The 24,899-nt window shown below is 41.0% G+C and overlaps 1 protein-coding gene and 2 pseudogenes across 1 annotated transcript; 1 reads left to right on the plus strand and 2 right to left on the minus strand.

Annotated features, from left to right (window-relative positions):
* The first annotated feature begins 315 nt into the window (after nucleotides 1-315).
* Nucleotides 316-2,539, plus strand: LOC144369687 (ras-related protein Rab-6A-like; annotated as a pseudogene).
* A 14,959-nt stretch (nucleotides 2,540-17,498) lies between these two features.
* LOC144369910 (uncharacterized) lies at nucleotides 17,499-19,681 on the minus strand. Its single transcript, XM_078030407.1, has one exon. The coding sequence runs from the start codon at nucleotides 19,317-19,319 to the stop codon at nucleotides 17,784-17,786; it is 1,536 nt and encodes a 511-aa protein (XP_077886533.1). The 5' UTR covers nucleotides 19,320-19,681; the 3' UTR covers nucleotides 17,499-17,783.
* A 1,652-nt stretch (nucleotides 19,682-21,333) lies between these two features.
* On the minus strand, nucleotides 21,334-24,823 carry LOC144369911 (heterogeneous nuclear ribonucleoprotein U pseudogene; annotated as a pseudogene).
* Nucleotides 24,824-24,899: the final 76 nt, after the last annotated feature.

Consider the following 24,899-nt stretch of genomic DNA (forward strand, 5'->3'; position numbering starts at 1 on the left):
TTCTCTTGGGAATTTAAAAGATATGAACCTTCATATTTATTTCCAATTTTTAGGAGGAGTCCATACTTTTTCCATTTGAAGATGAGGTGGAAACTTCCTCTTTCTTTGGCCATAAAACGGATGAGGATAGCTTGTGCAGCTTTTAAAAAATAGCCCCTCTTAGATCAGCATTTTCTGAAGAGTGGTATACATATTACTGGAAGTAGACAAACACACATAATTTGAATTTGCTTCTTCTTTTAATGCTTATTAGAAAAGAGAATGTCTTGGTTGTGCCATATTTATTATTATATGAATGTTATTGCTGAAGTTAAGATGAGAGCAGGCGTCAGCACCCTATCCAGACCAGGTGATAAATTACTGATGCAGTGCTCAGGTATGCCTGAGAAAGTGTTGCTACATTTTTTAAAAAATATCTTTAGTTGTATATAACTTTATTTTATTTATTTTTATATGTGGTGCCTGACACATGCCAGGCAACCACTCTGCCACTGAGACACAACTCAGGCCCTGCTACTGCATTTTTATAGGGATACAGTAAAATCTTATTTTCATAAAATGGTAATAATTAAATATACAACATATTTACACACAATTGTGAATTGGAATCAAAACTGTGCTCTGTTTTTTCTTCCTATTTTATTGTTCAAGTCAACATGTTCAAGGTATATAATATACCTTTATATTTATTAAATATAAAGGTATATTCTGTGAGGGAAATGTTAATACAAGGGAATGATTTTTATGAAATCAATTTTGTATCTTTAGATAGATATTGAGACCAAATTTAGTAATTGCTTGAATCATCTACTACTCTTATAGAGTGACCAGCTGTAAAGAAAACTATTATCCCACAAATATGATAAAAATATTTGAAGTTTGTTTTTTCATAAGCGTGTTGAGAATGAACGTATTTCATTGTATGCCATAAGTTTAGGGACATACATTCTGGTGTGATTCTTTTTAACCCCAAATGTTATTTTGAAACACACACACACAATATATATATATATTTCCTCAAAATTTCAACATAGAATTAATCTTATAATCTGGATATGCCACTCCTAGATACATACCAAAAGAATTGAAAATTGATAATGAAACAAATCTACACCTATGTAGAACTATGTACAGGGTAGCACTATTCACAATAGCCAAAGGGTAGACAGGGGAGAATGGGGATCAGTTTCCTCTTGGGGTGGTGAAAATTTTTTGTAACAAGATAGAAGGCATGGGCAGGTTGGGCTGCTGCAGCTGCAGCTGTGGGAGTTGGGGCGCTGCGTGTGAAAGGTTCCAGATGCATCTGTGGTTCCAGCCCTGCCACCCTCAGCCTCTCCCACCCTAGTCTCTGGGCTGGGTTCTGAGGGAAAGAGAATGCGCTAGCCTCTGGAGCCCCTTGGAAACCCCTGGCAGCCTCCAACACAGCCCTCCTTCCCTTTGCTGAGGCTGGCCTCACTGGGTGCTAGGCTACTCTGCGGGAAGGCGGCTGTGTGCTATGGAGATCCTGCTGCCCTCCAGCCTTGCTCCTTTGCCCGCCCTGCAGGGGCCCGCCCTTCTGCTCGCCTTTTTCATCAGCTGGCTGGAGCAACGTGGATCTGGGAGGTCTTTGGGCTGAGGAGGTGGCAGCTCCTCAGGCTCCATCGTGTCCGTGGGTGGAGACTTCGGGAATCTGCTAAAGAAATTCAAGCTGGTGTTCCTAGGAGAGCAGAGCGTTGGAAAAGCGTCCCTGATCACCAGATTCATGAATGACAGTTTTGACAACACTTATCAGGCAACAATTGGCATTGACTTTTTATCAAAAATCATGTACTTGGAGGATCCAACATCCAACAGTATGATTGCAGTTATGGGACACAGCAGGTCAAGAGCGGTTCAGGAGCTTGATTCCTAGCTACATTCGTGACTCCACTCTGGCAGTTGTTGTTTATGACATGACAAAAGTTAACTCATTCCAGCAAATACAAAATGGATTGATGATCTCAGAACAGAAAGAGGAAGTGATGTTATCACCATGCTAGTAGGAAATAAAACAGATCTTGCTGACAAGAGGCAAGTTTCTTTTTTTTTTTTTTTTTTTTGGGGGGGGGGATTCTTCAGGTTCTTACTCATCTTTTTTTTTTCTTTTTTTTTATTGTTGGTCGTTCAAAACATTACACAGTTCTTAATACATCATCTTTCACAGTTTGATTCAAGTGGGTTATGAACTCCCAACTTTACCCCGTATACAGATTGCTGTTTCACATCAGTTACCCTTCCATTGATTGACATATTGCAAGTTTCAATTGAGGAAGGAGAGAGGAAAGCCAAAGAGCTGAATGTTATGTTCATTGAAACCAGAGCAAAAGCAGGATACAATGTAAAGCAGCTCTTCTGACATGTAGCAGCGGCTTTGCCTGGGATGGAAAGCACACAGGACAGAAGTAGAGAAGATATGATTGACATTAAACTGGAAAAGCATCAGGAGCATCCAGTCAGGGAAGGAAGCTGTTCCTGCTAATCCCTCATGGCATCTTCAACCCTTCTCCAGAAGCTCACTGCTTTGGCTTCTTTACTCTCATTGATTGCAGTGTGAATATTGGCTTTTGTAATATTCCCTTTTGTAATAACGCATTGCAATTCATCATTGCTGCCTATATCATGGACATGATCCATTAGCTTTACATGCACAAAAAAGTCAGTGCCTTCATTGTTTATATTTTACAAAGAAACAAAAGATTCCAGCATATTCTAGTGATAACCTTAAATATCAGATACATTTTCTTAACATTTTTCTTTTTTTAATGTTATGATAATGTACTTTAAAATGATGGAAATCTCAACAATATGAGCATGGCTTGGTTAAGGAGCAATATGTTCTCAGCAGCATTTACCCTACCTATTTGATCTTTCCCTGCTTTTCTTACCTTTCTCTTATCTGCATTCTCTATTCTCATCCTCTCACAAAACAAACAGGAGGTGGCAATGCAGCAAACCCATTGGAATTATCCTTCAGTTTTACAGATAGCCACTTGCTTTAGGCTAAGATGTCCAGAATTATTCTTGAGCACTGATATAAATTACTTAGATCCTTTTTGAGGTCAAAACATGGTGGACAATGCTTAAATGAGGAAAGGGTTCTGGTATATCCTCAAAATTAATCCTAATGAACATACTGAGTACTTATAAGTAGATGAGCATAAAATTTATTTCTGACCAAGACAATTGACTTTTTCACATATACTTTATTAGACTCTGGGAGAAAAAAAATAACCTAGTGCTTCAGAACAGGTTTTTAATGTTTAATTATTCATCATAAAATCAGTTCCAATTAACTATTTCTCCCAAGTTTTTAAAATTGTTGATATAGCTATTGTTTGTTTTAAAACAAAAAACTATACCACCACCCTTTTAAGCAACAGATTTTGCTTGTATTTTCTTTCTTTTAAAAAAATGCTATGCAGGCAAGGCATTGTGAAAATCAAATTCCTTTAAGAAACAGTGGAAGTATTTAAATTTGATGACTTGATCGAAACTATGACAAATAGAGATAATGATATCTAAAGCTTACCCACAAAACCCTCACAGAATAGCAAATACCCTACTCTGAACATTTTAAGTCAAAATTAAAATGGAAATAATTTTTTGTAAGCTCCTAGAGGTAGATAAGAACATTGAAAAGGGAAAGGAGAGAATGGAAATAAAAGTCAATATTATGCAGATTTATGCTTTATTTTTTAGCGTTTTTTAACAATGTTGGGTCTTTCAAGCTGGTTTTGCTTTTTATTAGATCTATATTATTTGATTAATTAACTAGTGATTTAGTTTTATATTTAAGCTACAATTAATCTTTTTTTCTTTGGTGATATTTATTTCTTTGACTTTTTTTAGATTTGAATTTTTAGATATTTTGGTGAGTCATTTAGAGCTTCATCACCATGGCAATATGCATTTTTCTTAAAACACTGCAAACAAATATACTAGGAGTGCACCCTTTTAATCTTTACTAGTTACTGTGAGATTGCTGTGTAAGTTAATAAACATATATGTAAATACATTGTTTGCAGGGAGAAAATTTCTGAGCTAAAGCTCATGAAAAGCCTGCTGAATTTATGTTCTAAGCATTACTTAACACAGTATAAAGAAGAAAAGACAACAAAATAACTTCATACTTCCTTGTCTCCTCATTGCTACAAAACCCTTAACTCAATACCTTGCTCCCCTCTATTCCTCTTCTTCCTTCACTTCTCATTTATTGTCACCTTGTAATATTCAGAGAGAACTTGGATTATGGATCTGAATAGAGAAATGTTTTCAGGTGATCATTAGCCCACATACCTGTAACTTATACTCAAAGATGAGATGGAGTTGTAAAGTGCTTTTATAATAGAATGTTATTGCTAAAAGAAAAAAAAAAGATAGAAGGCATGATTCCATAACATTCTGAATGCACTGGATGCCCTGAATTTGAATTATTCATTTTAAAACCATAAATTTTATGTCATGAAAATTTTACCTCAATTAATAAATGCAAAGATCTATCTATCCTGTAGTGTGGTATGTTTAATAAATAGAATGATGTTAGGGTATGTATAAGCATTACTTGATTTAGGAATTACATATTTCATGGTTTTCTTTTTATGGTAAATTATATTAATTTTCTACTTTTAGGAATATAAATTTTCTTTTTAAGATAAATTTTAAGTTTAAAAGGATTAATATAAAAGAAATAATAAAAATACTACAGATGACAAATGAAAACAATTAAGAGATGAGTGAAAACAGTAGAAACTTCAAGAAATACTGTATTTTATGTTCAAGCCAATTAATTTTTAATGAGAAAATATTGAGTACTAATTGTTGTTCATTTCAAAGTTGAACAAAATTTGTTTCTTGCCATCAGAAATTTTATCTAATAAAGATGATAAACCATATTCATAGATAATTTTAGGCAGAGGCTAAATGTGCCAAGTGCTCAGACAGACTGAGATCAAGATCAGGAACCTGTTTGGTTACCAGTATCATTCAAGAAAATGAATGGAGAGAGAGAGAGAGAGAGAGAGAGAGAGAGAGAGAGAGAGAGAGAGAGAGAGAGAAATGAACTAAAGCCAAAGATAGCAACTTTAGGCATTGTTGGTTGGTAGAAGGGGTATTGATGGGACACTATTTTAGAGAACAATTTGCCTTAAAAGTTAGAGATGAGGAGCTGCAATGTATTTAAATACACAAGCAGTGTATTTAAGTTTTATGCACTGTATTACTTTCTGTCTGTACTTTCTGACAGTTATCTGGGTTCCCTTGATAGTATGCTAAAGCACTTAAGAATGTGGGCTCTGAAGCTCAATTGCCTTGGTTCAGATTTCAGTTCCATTAGTTATATGTCATGTAAAGTTAGTAACATCACTTGCTTTTACTATCTTAGTTTTCCAACTTGTAAAATGAGAATACTATTATCTACATTACAAATTTGCAGTAAGGATTAAGTCAAATGATTAAGTGGATAAAGCAGTCTTTTATTATGGTGCTGGGAACCATATCCAAGGCCTGGTGTATAAGAGGTAAATGCTTCACCACTGAGCTACACCCCAGCCTTGACAAAGTGCTTTTAACATTGATTTGAACTTAGTAAGTGATGAATAAATGATAGCCATTATCATTATTTTTGGTCTATTAGTCCTGTACAGTCTACCTCCTAAAAATATTTTTGAATGTCCCCCAATCCCACTGCCTTAGTATAAGACCTTATGTAGTCACAGTTGCAATTTTACCCTAACTACTTGCTTCATCCCATCCAAATTCAGAGGGCTAACAACTTCTTGATACACTTTTGCTTAGTCTCATATATTCAACTCAGGTGACATCTTTTGAAACTTTCCCCAATCCTGTACTACCCTAGTCCAGTTAGAGCCATCCACCGGCATTTATGTCACCTTGAGAATACCCCAATTATAGCACATCTCATGGTCCTGTGACTACTTGATGATCCTTAGGCTATGAAACCTTGAAAGCTGCTGGTACAAAGTATATACTTATTGAATGCTTAAGTAGATGAATGGATGATTTCTGCCTGTGGACTGCTGGCTCACAGTCTATACTCAGAAAGTTAAGGTGAACACACTGAAGAATAAATAACTATGAACATTGTGTGGTAAGTGCTGTAAGAGTTCAGGGAAAAAGAAGTATTTGGTGAGTGTTGGGGTAATCTAATTAGGCCTCAAAAAGGTAGAGCTTGATTTGGAATTGAAGAAAAATTAAAACTTGTGTGAAAAGAAGGGCAGCCACAATCTGTGCAAGGGAGATATTTAATGAATTCAATGGATGGTGACATAAAAAACATGTAACATTTGCAAAACAGAAGACACCAGTCTAACTAGGGTGTTTGGGTAGGAGTTATATGTTGAAAATGACAAGTAGTTCCCATAAACAGTGTGTGTTCTAAGGATATGTTTATAAATTATTAGGACTTTAGAGATTACATACATGATAATGAGATTTCTGAGCCAGCCTAAGATACTGTAATTAACCTACTTAAGTAGTCGAAGTGGCCTAGGACAGCACTGGCCTGAGCTCTGGGGCCTGTAGAAGCAGAGGTTCAGAAAAGATGTGATGGATTTGGGACAAGAAGATAAAGTGATAGAGGAAGTCAAGCTTTGTCTTTAGCCTATGGCCCTCTCTACACCACTTTTTACATGTCAGTTTCTTGGTTCTACAGCTTAGTTTCTCTGTCATATCCCAAGACCTCTGTGCTGCTAACTACCTTGAAAAAAGCAGTAGAGTTGAGGGTGCTGGGTCTCATCTCCAGCCTTCCCCACTCCCTCAGGGTAACAGCTCTTTGCTATTTAAAGAGACTTGATTGAATTCATTCAGGACAATGTGACAATGACTGATAGCTACCTCATTCTGGCAGCTGTATTTCCTATAATTTTAACAGCCTACTCCTTAGCTCAGCTCAAATGAACTTGTAATTGCTGGAATTTTTGACTGTAGTACAGACCAATAATGGGGTGGGATAAGGGTTGAAGAAAGAGAGTTCCACTGCGTAAGATATTTTCATAAGGGAAACATTGGCTAAAAGATTTTCATAGTTCCCTTTCTTCTTCACCTCTCTCCCCCAAGTTGTTCTTGTGTATTTTTCTCCAGAGTTGCAAGTTGTGTAGTTTTTTTCATAGGTTTACAGAAGTTCTTGGTAAGTATTGTTATTCATTTGTGCACAAATCTGGGACAGCCTGTAATGGAAAATAGGATTGATTACAAAGGCAGGAGCTACAGTTAAGGGGTCCTTGAAAGTGGCGCCTACAAAATACATCTACACAAATAAGTAGAGAAGGTTTTTGAGTAGAATATTGAGATGATTAAAGCAATAAAGCACAATTAATTCTAAATTTTGGATTATAAATGATGGGGTGTCTATTTTAATCTTGACTTGTAATGATTAATACAAAATCTTATTTGTATCTGATGTTTTTTATTTTACTTTTTATTAAAACTGTTAATGTCCAGTTCCCTAGTCATCTGACTTTTCTCTGTGGCTCCTGAACAGACTTCCTTTAAGATTAAAGCTCTTTGAGGCTTTTGTGTTCTTGTATTCCCAAGTAGCCCAAAGATCTTATACATTGTTTCTGTATTTCAAAATTCAAATCCAATGTTAGCAAAACACCAAGACTACTTTATAAAACAACATTTTTCTTTTTAGTAAAAGTCTCCAGCCCTTTCAACTGTCCCCCAGAACACAACAGAGATAGAAGTTAATTATCTGCGTCTGTTAACCCACATGGCTGCAGGAGATTCTGCCCTCCTCCCCAAGCTATGCATGGTAAACCATATTGCAAATAGACTTTTTCCCTGTTGTTTTCTTCTTTATAATGTTCATTATGTTAATACCTTTGATGTTTCTACCCTCCCAGTCTGCAGAAAGGAAGAGGCAAGGTAGTGGGGGAGATAGACATATCAGACACTTTCTTAAGCCTAAATTATAATGCTGTAATTGGAACAGGATTCATAGGCTTTAATCAAATGTATATATTTTCCTACATATTGAAAGTTAAAGAGTCATTAATATTAGACGCTGGGGCATCTCATTTGCATACTTTACTCTTGACAGGTTGCCATACCATTTGTGATACTGGGTATTAGTGATGGGCAGTGAGTTTCTTGGTGGAATTTGCTATTTTATTTTCTTGTTCACATCTAATGGAGCAGTTATTGACAAAATTAGATTTTGTGGTTTAGTCTTTAATCACCACAGGTTGCAGCCATAATTCAATGAGACCTAATAATCCAAACAGTACACTTTCATCTTTTTCAATTTCCAGTCTGTATAAATGACTAGTTTTAGGGGATAATATTTTATTGTGTATTATTCACTGGTCTAGCTGCTGAAAAACCAATGAAATGCATTTTTTACTTTCTAGCATTAACAATACTATTTCGACATAGAAAACTAATTACTGACATTTCCTTTTCTTGTCTGAGCTAAGTGTTTCCCTTGCTCAGTTCAATTCAGCAGTCACTTATTGAACAAGCCACACACACCCTACATCCATTGATCATAAAGTTGTTGTATATCTGTTATTCTGGGCACCCTGCCAGGCACACACAGGCTCTATCATGCAAACAGCAAGTGGAACTATTTAAGAATATTGTTTGCAATTTTAATATTTTATTTATTTTTTATTTTTCATATCTTTACTTTATAAAACTTTCATTAGAAAAGTAAGCATAGGCATGGAGGAAGAAAGAACCTCTCTCTGCTGCCTTGATTTCACCAAAATTGCCTCCTATTGGGTTATTATGTGATAGGCACTGAGTTAGGTATCATATCAATGTGGGATTTAATTCATGAACCTATCTTGTGACAAAATGGGGAAACCCCTAAATAGCAATGTCCCCAAACCTATAAGATTAGAAATTCCTCATGCTTCTGACATTAAAGAAATTGGCATGCCCACATTTTACCTTTGTTTTGTTTTTTGTTAGTTTATTTTATGTTCTCTTAAAGTGATTAAAGCTTAAGTAATTACTGATGTGAAAGCATAAAGGTATAGCTAAGACATTGCATCAGAAAACTTTAATGTTTAACATGAGATTTTTAAAAAATTCTACTTATCTAAAACCTGATTTCTTTTGTGTAATAGCTTAAAATCTGATGATTGATGGTGGTGATGGGTTGTATATGGAATTGTCTTCTACAGTATTTTTGATGAATTTGAAACATTTGGAATTAACATATTGGTCAGAAAATGAATCTTTTAATCAAGACTTTTATACTGTAGTTGTATGTCAATATTAATAAGTTTGATGTTGTATCTTTTCACTTCTGTGAACACATTTAGTTGGGCCCTTTTATTCTTCCACACAGCACATTCACATGGACAGACTAAGGAAAAGGAGATGAAATTTAAATCAGCATTTTTTTCTTTATTATACTTTTCCAAAATAAAAAATAAAGTACGTTGGAACCTTTTATTATTGTACTTGTCCATGACTGTCTCTTAACTAGGTACCTTTAGAAACTGCCAAATAACTTCTGATCATTAAGTATTCATTTCGTCTTCTCTGTAGGCTTTAACACTATTTACATCACAGTTTTGTATATTCTAGCCATCTTTGTTAGTGGTCGTTTCATTTAAATTTTTTGGCTAATATCCATTTGTAGCAATGCTTCAAGTGCTTGCCACATACATTTTACTAGGCAAAACTGATTCTATTTCCCATAGTACAATGAAATAGGACTGTCAAGAAAAAAAAAAAGTAACTCAGTGCATATCAGATACTTTTAGCTTTTTAGCCTGCAATCCCTGAGTAACTTTCAGTACTGCATATTATCGAGCAGAACATGCTCGTGATTATGCCATCACCAAGCATGGTGATTTTAACAGTGCAACACAGGAACTAAGCCTTTATAAAACATTTTTCCAGAGGCTAGCCTCATGTGTCATTACCTCATCTCTTTCAACTACAGTATATTTTCTTGTACCCACAGATTAAGATGTTAAAAAGCCAAAACCCCATACCTCAAATGTATGCTGAATCCTGGCATGAAAAAGAAACCTTAGGTTTATATTCTAAAGGAAATTAGGCTATTATAAAGTAATGCCTTAAGTTCCTTGCTCTAACAACTAAGTTATGCTAAAAGCTCACCTAACCAAGCAAGGATTACTGATGCCCTAACCTATCACTTATCTTCAGTGCTATTTTATCAACAATGGGAACCCCATAAGATACAAAGGGGTTTTATGATTAATTCAAGGTTAGCTTTATTAATATAATCCTTTCAATCTCCAACCTATATAGACCTAAATAAATAAGTTCCTAGAGAAATGAGTCAAACTTAAATCACCTTATATTTTTAGCCAAAGAGCAAAGATGTGAAAATGTTCTTAATGTTAAGTGCCAAACTTTCTGTTATTTCCCACCTAAGTTCTTATTTCCCATGGTCCTGTTTTGCACAATCTCAGACTGATGTGTTAACACCAAATAAACTAGTATATACTTAGCAAAAGGATAGCTGGTGACCTCTAGTTTAATGTTTGTCTACCCAATATTAAGGGATGAATATTACTTCAGAAAGTACTACAGTTCACTTCTAATTTCTCAAAGGGCTTACTTTTAATACCAAGGTTAAAACAAAGGTGACTCCAGCACTAGTTTGATGCATAGTGTTTTATGCTTCTCTTACAAAGGTACCTGTTAGTAGTGTTAGTATTAAGCAAAAAAAACCTGAGTATTAAAAAGTTAAAAAAAGCAGTAGCCTGGCTAAATCTATTTTTTTAAATATAAAAACTTGGGAGGAATGACAACTATGCCTCTCCCCAATCCAAGCTAAAAGTCATCCTCATATGAAGAGTACTGTAGTTCTACTGAACATTTTAGGTAAACTTAGGCAATTCATAATTTAATTAGTTTTTATTGCCAATAGAAATTACTAATGGTTCCTTTATAATTTATGCTTAGGTGAGTTCCAGTGCATAGGTATTATAATGTATTGCTAACCCTTAATATATATATCTCCTTGCTTTTATTACTAAAAACATTAAAAAAGTTTTTCAAGATCTACCTCAATCAATCTCAGTTGCAGAATTATGGACTTTTTAGACTCAAACCATCTCAAAAACTTTAGAGGAAAAAAAAACTCCAGAAACAATATTGCATTATCTTCCAAGAGGAAACATCTGATAGGAGACTAGGGAGTGACTAATTGAATTATTCTTGGGTATAAGTTTCATTCTCTCTTTTTAGAAAACAAGATTTTAGTTATATATGGGAAGGAAATTATGGAAAAGTTGTTTAAAGCTCATTTTAGTTTTGACCAAAAAAATTTCTCAGTTCTACAATTTACAGACAATGTTATCCATTTCACCTAACTGAACAAATTTTTAAAGTGTATCCATGAATATAAAATACCCAGATGAAAAAAATTCTCAAAATACTACTAGCTACGTTTCTTTAAAAAAAAATGCTTTCAAATTTTTTAAGACTGCTCCCTTGTCATTTGCCGTTGAAATCTTCCATTATAGGATTTTATTTTGCTGTCTGGACACAAGGCCACTAAGGGTGTAAGTTGGTCACTGCCCTTGTAAAGGTCAGAGCCAGAGCCCTTCAAAGGCTAGACACAATTATATAACCTACCAAGGAAATCTATGCTGACAGTTATTTTCTATCTTGCATTATTGTTTTTTCTTTTTCCCTATAAATGTCTATATTTATATCAACATTTTTTTAAGGGTTCTGGGATGGAACCTAGGACCCTGCACATGTAAGACAAGTGCTCTATTCCACTGAGCTGTTTCCCCACCCCCCGCATTTTTGGCTCAACACATTACATTCTAAGAGCTGCAAAACTTGCTACATAAAAGCACTCCTTGAACCAAAAGCAAGGTCAAGCTTTCCCCCAAGTCAGGATTTGTTCAGAACTAAGTGTTGTTTGAGGTTTTTTATTTTTTGTATTGCCATGGATTGAGGGCAGGAACTAGGAGGGGTGAAGGACAAAGTCTTATATCTGCAAAAACTTGACATTTCTTGAAATTAACTTACCTATTTTCCTCCCCTTTGCTTGCCTAGTTGGTACATCCCCTTTTCTAAATTTAACTACTAAGATTATTTTTCATACAAGTATAAACAACCCTAATCATGAAACTGCTTCTTAGAAGTTTAACACATATCCAGACAGCATTTTTTTCTCCCATCTGTTCCCACTCCTTGCTAATCTGGGAGCTATGGTGGCCTGCCTAGTATTATCTTGAAAGACCCCCGAGACCCCAACCCAGAATGGAACACGCGAGTCACTGGATGCAATCAGCAGGAGGAATTTATTCACATAGGCGCCTATGGATGCAAAGCAGAACCTCAGCCGTGGCTTAGGCAGTTTGCATGCATCGGCTTGGGGTTACAGGATTTTTATAGGCTGCAAGGGACAAGATTCCGACGTGGCATAGTAACAGCTATTTTATTGGCCCCCCCCCCCCCTCGAGACCCCAAGACAGCTTGGCACAGTAACAACTATTTCATTGGCCCCCCTCTCAAGCCCCCAGAAGTGGTCACAGGGGGCAGAGTGGTTTTGGGGACCCCACCCACGTATTCCTATTTTTGTCCTCTTTTGCTCAAGTCAGCCCCTCTGGAACATCTCGTGGTTTCTTGACTGTCTGGGACATCTTGCGGTTGCTTTGTGCAAGACTTGATTGAGGGGGTTATGCGCTGCTGAGGGAGTATGGGTTGCAACATGGGGGGTTAGGAGGAAGCATCTTGTGACTGCAGAGCAAAAGGTCACATTTCTTAACATTAAGCTTAAGGCTTTGAGGCTGGGGTCTTTCATTCCCCCCTTTTCTTTTATCAGGGATATAATCTTATATCCATAGATCTGCCTGTTCGGGTTCGGATTCAGCCTGTTGTTGAAGCAAGTGGTATTGCTGGGTAAGGACCATGGTCTGTACTATGGAAAGCCTGTCTTTTATAAATTGCATTAATTTGTTAAAAATACAGGGTCCAAACGTTAAAATCAACAGCAAGATGATCAAGGGTCCAGCTATGGTAGATAAAAGAGTAGTCAGCCATGGGGACTTATTGAACCAGCCTTCGAACCAACTTTGAGAACTCCGCAGGGATCTTTCCCGTGCATCTAGTCTTTCTCTGAGTTTGGTCATGGATTCCCTTACTACTCCTGTATGATCTGTGTAAAAACAACAATCTTCTTTTAGGGCAGCACAAAGCCCTCCTTCCTTTAAGAACAATAAGTCTAGACCCCGTCTATTTTGCAATACTACTTCAGATAAGGAGGTTAAAGATTTTTCTAAAGCAGTTACAGAGGTTTCTATTGCCCTCAGATCTTGCTGTACTGCGGCCTCTAAGATCCCCAACTGTCTGGGATTTTCAATTAAGGCCGCAGCCCCAGTTCCAACCCCTGCCAATACTCCTGCCCCCAATAGCACAGCCAAGGTAATGCTAACAGGTTCTCGGGAGAATCGGGTCCTCCCCATGAAATGTTCTTCAAATTCCTCTGTAGAATAATAGAGTAGCCTGGGATAGATCTTAACTAGGACACAAAAATTTCTTGATTGGTTAAAGGTAGCTATTGAAACACATGGGGTAATCCCGGTGTCACATGCCCAGTATTGACCTGTCGAGGGCACCACATATTTAGATTTATCAGAAGATAACTTGCTTATAGTACGTGCACAGAGCTCGTTGTTCCCTAACAGGGGGGGGTGCCCTAAGCATGTCCCTGAGCCGGTTACTTCAGACAGAGTCAACATGTGTTTTGTTCCCCAGTTACAACTAGAGGGAGCATCATAAGTAAAGGTCCCATTAATGGCTATTCCCTCGTAGTAGGGAGGGCTTGCCCGAAGGCAAAGCCAGCAGGACTTAGTGAGATTGGGCTGGGTAAAATTAAGGGCCTCATATCCTCCTTCAATTAGGTCTATCAGTCTTTTTCCTGACCCTGATAACGTGGGGGAGGCGAGCATGGTCGGGTGTGGGGATTTTAGATGGGTGGTATTGAGTGGAGGCGTTACCCTTGAGGGTATTGGTCTCTGTCTTCTTGGAGGAAGGGGCTTTTGATCTGGGAGTATTTTATTGGGGCCTAACGGCTGGGGGTTGGTATTTATTTTTAATTTTATTTTGAATAGGACCCCGGGGTCATAGGCAGTTTGCTTGTATACCCTCAGGCCCCAAAGTCTCCCTTGTAACCAATCTCTAGATGTCTTGCCTGCCGGGGTAAAGGTTATACTTAAGGGATTGCAGGCAAATGAAGTGCATGGCCCGTCCCCATACCACAGGGGGTCAAATTTGTCCCAGCGGTATTGTTTTTTGCAATAGTCAGTTTCTAGCGGGGGTCCATCACTTTGTTTGTCTCTTTTTACTTGTATTAGATCCCAGGACGAACTTGGGTTCCACCAAGCATCCCCTGTAGTTTCACATCCCCAAGCCCTACAATAGTAACTGTCATGTTGCCCACATTTCCGTGCTTGAGATCTACTTCTTCCATCCTTTGGACATATATAAAATGGACTTTTTCTTAAGGCTGCCCGAGTCCTAGGGTCCCTACATCCTGCCGGGTAACGTGCACAGATGCAACGCCCGCTACTGGTGCATACCTCTGGTTCTCTTGGTTTAGCAGGATCAGTAGTTGGAATATCAAAGTCTTCTGATCCAGCTAGCATCTGACAGAGGTCAGGCTCTAGGGTGGGCCACCATGCCCAAAGGGGGTATTCAGTGGAAGTTATTTCCCAAGCTATTTCTCCCGCCCCTGACAGTATTTGCCATGTCTGGCTCACAGGCTGGTTAGGGTTATACATCTGGTGCCCGGCAGCTGACATGGACATGGGGAGAGCTAGACATAAAGTGAATAAAATCAGCAGCGAGTGAGTCTTATCTTTAGCGGGTTTTGAGTGCGCTGCAATTTCCATCCTGAAGAGGTGCTGGTGGATTCCAGTGGATGAGCAGTCTTTACATGAGAGGCGTGGATCCAAGCAGAGATGCCGTCCACCTTGACTGCAGTAGGAGTCGTCAGCAGGACAGTGTAGGGTCCTTTCCACCGTGGTTCAAGGTTCTTGCTCTGGTGTCTGCGTACCCAGACGGTGTCTCCGACTTTGAAGGAATGTGGCAGCGATGGGGTTTTAAGTTCCTCTTTGTATGCTGCGGCTAGAGGCTTCCAGACCTCGTTCTGAACCAGCTGCAAGGCACGCAAATGAGTCTGCATAGATGGGGCGAGGGAGGCACAGGTTTCAGTTTCATAAAAGTTAACAGCAGGGGGTGGGGCACCGTACAGAATCTCAAATGGGGTTAGTCCCTGTGGGCCTGGGGTATTTCGGGCCCGATATAAGGCTAAAGGCAGGAGCTGTACCCAGTCTCTAGTGCCAGTTTCAAGCGTTAATTTGGTCAAGGTCTCCTTAATAGTTCTATTCATTCTTTCTACCTGTCCTGAACTTTGGGGTCTATAAGCACAATGTAATTTTCAATTGATCCCCAATATATTGGCCACCATCTGACTTACCTGGGAGACGAAGGCAGGCCCGTTATCCGATCCAATTGTCCCAGGTACCCCATACCTGGGAAAAATTTCTTCTAATAATTTCTTTGCAACCACCTTAGCAGTTTCATGTCGAGTCGGGAATGCTTCTGCCCATCCGGAGAAGGTATCAACAAAAACTAGAAGATATCTATAGCCGTACATACCTGGTTTGATTTCAGTAAAGTCTATTTCCCAATGGGTTCCAGGTTTATGCCCTTTCATTCGAATTCCGGTTTCAATCTTGTTATTACCAGCATTTACCTGGGCACAGGCTTGACAATTTTCTGCTGTCTGGCGAAGAAGTTGATCCCTCAGATTCGGTGGTGATGGCCGCTCCTGCTCGTCGTTCTCCATTGAGCAGATAACTGCTCCCATCTGTGTACCAGACTAGCTCCGCATCCTTCATTGGTTGGTCTGTGAGGTCTGGCCGGGTCCCCTGTGTTTCTGCAAGAATCTGCTGGCAGTTGTGAAGATCTGCTTTTTCCGGGAGCGGCAGGAGGGTTGCCGGATTTAATGTCACCAAGGGGCCGAACTGGATTCGGTCAGTATCCAATAACAAAGACTGGTAATGGGTGAGTCGGGCATTTGACATCCAGCGGTCAGGTGGCTGGCGAATTATGGTTTCAATGGCATGAGGGGTTAATAGGGTTAATGGCTGTCCCAAAGTCAGTTTGGTGGCATCCTTAATCAGAAGAGCCACAGCTGCTATCATCCGGAGGCAAGGTGGCCATCCGGCTGCCACTGGATCCAATTTCTTTGACAAGTAGGCTATAGGGCGCCTCCAGGGTCCCAGCTTTTGGGTTAAGACCCCTTTTGCATAGCCCTGTTTTTCATCTATAAACAGATCAAAAGGCTTGGTAATGTCTGGCAGGCCTAAAGCAGGGGCTGACAGAAGGGCTAATTTAATTTGTTCGAATGCCAGTTGATGTTCCTCAGTCCAGGTAAAGGAAGTACCTGGTTTAGTCAGTGGATACAAGGGAGCTGCTATCTCAGCAAACCCAGGAATCCAGAGTCTGCAGAAACCTGCGGTTCCTAGAAACTCCCGCAGCTGCTTGGGATTCTGGGGGGTTGGTATATTTGAGATAGTCTCTTTCCTGGCAGCTGTCAGCCAGCGCTGACCATCATAAAGTTCATAGCCAAGATAGGTAACCTTTGTTTGGCAGATTTGGGCCTTCCTTGCTGATGCCCTGTACCCCAATAGTCCCAAGGTTTGCAATAATTCTTTCGTACCTGTCAGGCAGTCTTCTTTGGAGGTTGCAGCCAACAAAATGTCGTCCACATATTGAAGCATCATTAAGGAAGGGTTTCTTACCCGAAATCCAGCCAAATCCTGATGCAGAGCCTCATCAAAGAGTGTTGGGCTGTTTTTAAATCCTTGTGGTAGTCTCGTCCAAGTCAGCTGTCCAGAGATCCCTTCCTCAGGATCTTTCCATTCAAATGCAAAAAGGGCCTGGCTTTGGGGAGACAGTCTTAGGCAGAAATAGGCATCTTTCAGGTCCAGAACAGTATACCAGGTATGGGTTGGAGGCAAGGTGCTGAGGAGATTGTAGGGATTTGGCACTGTGGGGTGAATGTCTTCTACCCTTTTGTTAACTTCCCTTAAGTCCTGAACCGGTCGATAATCATTAGTCCCCGGCTTTTTAACCGGTAACAGCGGGGTGTTCCAGGGCGACCGGCAAGGTGTTAGAATGCCTTGATCTAGGAGGCGTTTGATATGTGGCTTGATGCCTTGGTAGGCCTCCCTTGACATAGGATATTGTTTAATATTAATGGGAGTTGCAGTGGCTTTTAGCTGTATGACTAGTGGAGGTTGTTGTCTAGCCATTCCCATTCCTCCAGTCTCTGCCCAGGCCTCTGGGTAGGAACTAAGCCAATAATCCATGTTTTTAATAGGTAGTGAGGACTTATCAAAAAGTTTGTATTCATCGTCTAGTTTGAAAGTCAATACATGCAAAGGGGTCTGGTTTGGCCCGGTAATAGAGACACCCCCGTCTTTGAAATAGATTTGGGCCCTCAATTTGGTTAACAGGTCTCTTCCTAATAGTGGATACGGACAATCAGGCACATGTAGAAACGAATGAGAAACCTTACCTGTGGCAAGGTGTACTTCTCTTTCAGTAGTCCATCGGTATGGTTTGCTCCCGGTGGCACCTTGGACCCATGTTGTTCTGTGGCTTATGGGTCCTGGTGCTTGCGTCAGCACTGAATGTTGGGCTCCCGTATCCACTAGGAAGGTCACAGGTTGCTCCCCCACTCGCAGAGTTACCCGGGGCTCAGGGGGGAGCTCCTGGCCCTGACTCCTTCAGTCTTCATCTAATGCTAGTAACTGCGAGGCCCGATTTGCACCTCTCTTGGGGTTGGGGGGTCTCTTTGGGCAATCCTTTACCCAGTGTCCTCTTTCTCTTTTGTCTGACTCTTCTCTAAGCTTAAGGTCTCGTTCTTCTTGCATCTTCCTGATTCTATCCTCTCGTTCCTCTGGGGTTTCTCTCTTGTTAAATATCTTTTCTGCTTCCTTCAGCAAATCTGTTAGAGAGAAATCCTGCAAATTATCCAGCCTCTGCAACTTAGTTCTAATGTCTGGGGCAGACTGCCAAATAAAAGCCATAGAGACATTTCCTTTCTGGTCCTCACTATCAGGATCGAAGGGAGTAAACCTCCGGTATGCCTCCTTTAGTCTTTCTAAAAATGCTGTTGGGCTCTCCTCTGCCCCCTGAATAGTTTGTCTTACCTGGGCCAAATTAGTGGGCCGACGCCCTGCTCCTTGGAGACCCGCTATGAGTAACTGGCGATAGAGACGTAGGTGGTTCCTACCTGCTTCAGTGGTATAGTCCCAGTTTGGCCGGGTTAAAGGAAAAGCCTCGTTAATCAAATTTGGGAGTTGGGTGGGTCGCCCATCATCCCCTGGCACATTTTTGCGAGCTTCCAAAAGAACTTTTTGTTTCTCCTCTGAAGTGAGGAGTATCTGCAAGAGTTGCTGGCAGTCATCCCATGTTGGCTGGTGAGTCACTAGAATAGATTCAATCAGAGAGGTTAAAGCTACAGGGTTTTCAGCAAAGGAAGGATTATGAGTTTTCCAGTTATAGAGGTCAGAGGCTGAGAATGGCCAGTACTGATATTGGCCGTTGGGACCCCCCGTTTGCCGCAGGGGGAGAACTTTAGAAGTGTTCCCTGGTGCAGTGTGGTCCCGTCGTCCTCGGAGTCGTCCCGCCATGGGGGATGGATCTGGGGGAGCACTGGCAGTTGGACCCTCTTGGTTGTCTTCTTCTTCCTCCGAGGAAGGTGAATTGGACCCAGGGGCTGGCAAGGGCTGGGGCTGATAAGGAGGAGGCACATCAGATAGCAGGTCAATTAGGGCTGAGTCTTCTGGTGGCAAAACCTTCTTTGGTGTTGCCCTTGGCTTAGTTGAAGTTTCAGATTTGTCGAGGACAGGGTAAAGTTGGGAGGTTTGAGGGGGTAGAGGTGACGGAGGAGGAGGAACTGGAAGGAGAGGAGCAGAGGGCTCGAGGGGAGAAGAATAAGAAGGGGATTTAGGAGGAGAGAAAGGAGCCACCCAGGAGGGTGGTGTGGAAGCTAAATCTTCCCAAGTAATAATATAGGGTATTTGATCAGGGTGTCCCTGAGGACCTTGGATGAAGATTCGAGACTTCACCTGTAAAATAGAATCAATGTTAAAGGTTCCTTCAGGAGGCCAGCTGGTATTGAATGTTGGCCATTCTGAGGCACAGAGAGTTTTCCATTTCTTCTTTTTGACTGTCACGGACAAGTTGTTTGCGCGCTTTTGGACGTCCTGCCAATGATCTAGAGTAAGGCTCAAAGGGGTAGTTAGGGTGTTCCCCATATTTCTTTCAGACAGAAAGTAGACAGACAGACACAGTAGTACAAACACGAGACCGAACGGAACGAGCGCTGCGCGGTGCCGGCAGAAACCGAATTCAGATGGCTTGGGAGAAGTTAGTACTTCTCTTTCGCCTACAAAGACAGTGTATCCCTCAGATACACTGGGGGCCCCGAAAAAATGGACCCCTCGGATCCCTGGGACGTCTCCCAGGGTGGCAGGGGAGAAGTCCGAGCCAAACCTCAAATTAGCTCCTTCTCAAGCTGCCTTCAGATACTGAGCTACGCGTAGACTTCAGAATACAGACGCTGCGCAAGACCTTAAACATAGAGACAAACATATAGACAGAGAGCTCGTATTTGCCGGCTTACCTCCCAGTGAAGTCGAGTGTCCTCCGGATCTGGGTCTGGGTCGTTCCGGTGATCCCGGACGAGCCCCCAAATGAAAGACCCCCGAGACCCCAACCCAGAATGGAACACGCGAGTCACTGGATGCAATCAGCAGGAGGAATTTATTCACATAGGCGCCTATGGATGCAAAGCAGAACCTCAGCCGTGGCTTAGGCAGTTTGCATGCATCGGCTTGGGGTTACAGGATTTTTATAGGCTGCAAGGGACAAGATTCCGACGTGGCATAGTAACAGCTATTTTATTGGCCCCCCCCCCCCCCCTCGAGACCCCAAGACAGCTTGGCACAGTAACAACTATTTCATTGGCCCCCCTCTCAAGCCCCCAGAAGTGGTCACAGGGGGCAGAGTGGTTTTGGGGACCCCACCCACGTATTCCTATTTTTGTCCTCTTTTGCTCAAGTCAGCCCCTCTGGAACATCTCGTGGTTTCTTGACTGTCTGGGACATCTTGCGGTTGCTTTGTGCAAGACTTGATTGAGGGGGTTATGCGCTGCTGAGGGAGTATGGGTTGCAACATGGGGGGTTAGGAGGAAGCATCTTGTGACTGCAGAGCAAAAGGTCACATTTCTTAACATTAAGCTTAAGGCTTTGAGGCTGGGGTCTTTCAATCTGACCATTTTTTCCTGCTTCGGTTATTAATTTATGCAATTTAACTACAAGGTATACTCAAGACTTTTTGAAAGGCACAAATAAACTGTAGGACACCTAAACTGATGAGCATTAAAGTTGGAACCTTCCTCATTGATTAAGTATATGCAATCTTCCTTCACAATGTATATTGAAAAGTTAACTCGTGCCAGTGATTGCTAGCAGTAATTGCTAAACATACAAAAACCTACTTCATATTGTTAAAATATCTCTATTGTGATCAAATCTTCATCCCCAAAATTTCAAGTGAACCTACATCACCATCTAAAAACTAACTTGTATCAAAAAAATTCCTAGGAGTATGAAATGAAGTTTAAAAATCTGATTTTACAGTAGCTAAAACAAAATCCTAAACACTCAAATATAGCAAACCTGAACTTACCAGAAACAGCCTAAAACACAAAAATAAAACTACACTGAAGTCAAATTTTAGTTCTACAGTTTGACTCCTGCTTCCTCAGTTCACAGTGAGGGTCCTTTAGAAGATTAAATGTTCTGTGCAAACCCAATAAAATTACAATTAGGGTATCTAATGTTATCACATAGCTACAGTTAAGTTAGCAGTGTTGTGTAGTAGTGAAATCAACAACTGGCTTACATGATGGCTTCTAAAAGCATCTGTTCCTGGAGTTTCATGTATCATAAATATGTATATAAAATTATCAGTTGAGGACAGCCGTTAGCATTTCATAAAGATGATACAGTGAGCGTTAACTTCTCCCAGCCAGTACCTTTTCCCCTCATTAAATGTTAAAAGCAGTCTGGGGGGGGGATGGGAAGGGAAGAAATCAAACTTTACTTCATATTATCAATCAGTACACATTTAAGTTTTTAAAACCTAAATGTTCCAAGTACAGAGTAAAGAATAAAGCTGTCCAGAAAGCACACACTTAAAATTTCTCCTCTTGGGAGTTGTACAAAGGGATTTTGAACCTTGATGGCAAGAATCCCAAAACAAGAGTAAAATGAATTCTTTTTATTGCAAACAAACGTCTAAATTAATTTCTCCACCCACTTTCTTTAGAAAGAAAAAGAAATCAGCAGGCTAAGGAGATACCCATTCAAGAACTGACATGATTAAAAATTAAGATATAAATGGGTGACTCACAATTTTATTAGCTTACAAAGATGGTGGAGTTAACTACTACAAGCACACTACTTATACAGTATTTTGTGGGAGAAGGGCATACAGACATAGCTAACTTCATATAGATCCCATTAGACAACTGGATTTACAACAAGTTTTTTATTAAGAAATGGGAAAAGCCAGCTTTCTTTTCAGAATCAAAATGCAGAACAAATGGAAAAATTATGGTATTTAACCTTCACAAGTTTGAGCCTCCACAAATAATGCAACCAAGTTTTACATTTTTAACAGCCCTTCTACATACACTCCATCTTCTCCATGTTGGTTCCAAGTTTTAGCTTCATTCCCAATTATGCCAATTCCATTGTCATTTAAACTGAAAAAGTCTTCCCAGTCTTTGTTGGAAATTACTATTTAGCTTATCCCCTCCACTACTACCCAGCAAACTAGAGAGAGGATGGAGTGTAATATTGAGCAGTACAGAGTCTTAATGCAATTCATGAGGACCACTTAGTCCTTACATGAATCTGGTTGCTAACATTTCTATTATATTGTGACAATGACTCCCGACTGTTATTATCTGTGAGAAATAGGGGAGTAAATTCTTAATAAAAGACACCAGGTACAAAGCAACATTTTACTTTTGTTGTGATAAAAAAGTCACATTTTACAGATAAAATGTAGAACCCTGAAATACTGACACATTCTCTTATCGTGCACAATGCTGAGGTTCTCTTACGATTCACTTTAAAACTGCAATTAAAAATGTACAAAAAAGAAAAGAAAAAAAATCAACCCACAAAGCTTCTAAAAAAGGAACCCGCAGGCACTTCCTCTTGTGGAATGTTTAAAAAGTTAGCCTACTAAAGAAAAAGGTCGACTTCTTCTGAAGGTTTTGGAGAAATATGTATCAGTTCGTTTTATTTGGGTACTCAATAATATCCTTGGTGATAATGCTGACTCCATGGCTTCTGACCCCAGAATTGACCCTGCTGCCACTGGTTGTAGCCCTGAGATTGATTTTTATAGCCACGATTGTTTCCTCTTGCTCTGAAGTTCTGGTTATAGTTCCCTCTGTTGGGCATTCCACCTCTGTTGTAGTTCCCTCTGTTTGAGTAGCCACCTCGGTCAGGAAAAACAGGGCCACGAGGGTATGGATAGCCAATTCCACCACTTCCACCGCCACCACCACCTCTCTGTGGCATATTGCCCCGCCTATTATATCCACCACGATTCCCAGGAGCTCCCCCTCTGAAGTTTCCACCACGCATATTGAATCCTCCATGTCCTCTATGGCCACTACCTCTGTTAAACTGGTTCTTGCCACTCTTGTTTTTATTGCTCTTCTTTGAGCCAGTGTTTTGTTTCTTTTCTGGTGGAAGTGCCTTTTTGCTTTCTTCCTTATACTATTCCAGAAGTTTTAGAGCTTCTTCTTTCTGAAGTTCAACATAGGTTATTTTATCAAAGCACTCGGCCACCTCTGGTAGAGTAAAGTTACCTTTCATTTTAAGGACTGCATGTTCTGGTAGATCTTTTCCCTCTACTTCTGCTTTCTTCTGTGTTCTCTGCTTGTAGTCTTCATCTTTTGGACAAACTACAACAGCTTTTCATTGGAAACCTGCAAACAGGCACATTTTTCTCCTCTGGGCAGCAGCAGATACATTTGTCTGATCCAGAATGAAATTTCGTTTCTTGGGGGCAGCAATCTCGATAAGCTTTCCAAGACACTGTGGGGCTCTCTGCAACAGTGTGTTCAGTTTTCCAGTATCTGCCATTTGTTTTTTAAAACCTGCCACCATCATTTTATCCATAATGGTATTTGTTCCAAGAATGTTGTATTTACCAGGATTTTCAGCTGCATGTTTAGTAACCCAGGTAGTTTTTCCAGCTCCTGGCAAGCCAATCATCATAACAACTTCACAATCTTTCTTCTCTTCAGGCTCCTTTGGTCCTCTAATTCCATCCTCTAGGGGGACATTCTGGATAAAAGTATAGTCTTCAGGTATTGGAAAATATGGCTTTTCCTTCTGACCAAAATTAAATTCAACTGCACAGTTATGGCAGAGAACATGCGGAAAGAGTGGTCGTCAAGCAAGAACTTCCTTACTAATTTTGAAGGCAACGCCAAGATCTTGTCCATTCTTGGCATAGGAGAGCTCTACTTCATCGTTTTCAAAGTTAGCAAAACATGTAATAACATCATTTTCATCAAACTTCTCTCCATAATCTTCTGTCTCACAGTTGCATGTTTTAATTCCTTTCAGAGAATACCCATACGAAAATTCTTCTTCACCAAGCAACATTCCACTTGTAGTCAGTGACCAGCCAATTCGAACTTCATGAATGTCAATATCTTTTGTATATAAATGCGTTACAGGAATCTTCTCTGTAACCTTCATCTCAAAGCAGACTTTGCCTTTTGACACACCATAAGCTGCCCTTCCTCCAGCCCAAAGAAAAGCAAAACTCTCCATAGTAAGAGAAGAAGCACTGTGGCGATCTCTTGATATTTTAAAATGTAGATCACGATTATAAGTATCAAGACAAACCACTGTGTCATCGAAGTGCTCATCTTCAACAGGTGGCTGAGGAGACTTGGCTCTGCTGTACTGGTTTTCTTCGATGTACTCAAAATATCCTCGGCCATGATCTTCTCGAGGTCTTTTAACAGGTACCTTTCTTTTTTATCTCCGCCTTTCTGTTCTGTTTTGCCATCTCCTCCCGCCAGCAGCTGGCCCTGCCTCGCCCCAGGCGGCGCCACCGTCACCGCGAACAGCGAGGTGGGGCCGCTGCTCTTCCCTGCGGCCTCCTTGGCGGCCCCGCGCTTCTGTGGGGGCTGTTGCTGCGGCGTCGCCGGCGGTTGAGGCTGCTGCTCCCCGTGCCCGTTCTCGTCGCCCGCGCCCTCCTCCTCGTCTCCGAGCTCGTCCTCCCCTTCCTGGAAACCTTGATCGTCGCCGTTCTTCTCTTCCGAGGCGGCCTCCTCCTCCTCCAACGGGCCTGAGTCGGCCGCCCCCGCGGCCCCGTTCTCCTCCCCTAGCTCCATCTGGTCGTGGTCCAGCGCGGCAATCCCTTCTTCTTCCTCTTCCTCCTCCTCGTCGCCGCCGGCCGTGGCCTCCTGCTCGAGGCCTGCTCCTGAGAGCCCGGCGGAATCCCCGCCCAGGTCTAGGCTGCCGTTCCCGGGCTCCATGGCGGGGCGGCCGCCGGCCTCCTCGTCGTCCAGCGCGGCCTGGAGTCGATCCATGAGCTCGGCCTTGAGGCCCTTGTCGGAAAGGCGCCGCTTCTTGAGCTCCTCTTTCAGCTCCGACACCTTCAGCTTTTTAACATTAACAGGCACAGGCGAGAAACTCATGGTGAGGGCCCCGATTCACCGATAGGTGCTGGTTCAACCTCTGCTCCGCTCCCTCGGCCACTGGTGGCGGCGGCTGCTCCTCGGCCCGGGC

Source organism: Ictidomys tridecemlineatus, chromosome 13 (genome assembly GCF_052094955.1).
Source record: "Ictidomys tridecemlineatus isolate mIctTri1 chromosome 13, mIctTri1.hap1, whole genome shotgun sequence".
Lineage (NCBI taxonomy): Eukaryota > Metazoa > Chordata > Mammalia > Rodentia > Sciuridae > Ictidomys > Ictidomys tridecemlineatus.

What these genes read in the sequence shown, in the direction of transcription:
- LOC144369910 (XM_078030407.1), bottom strand. Translation starts at nt 19,319, where the DNA reads ATGGGGAACACCCTAACTACCCCTTTGAGCCTTACTCTAGATCATTGG.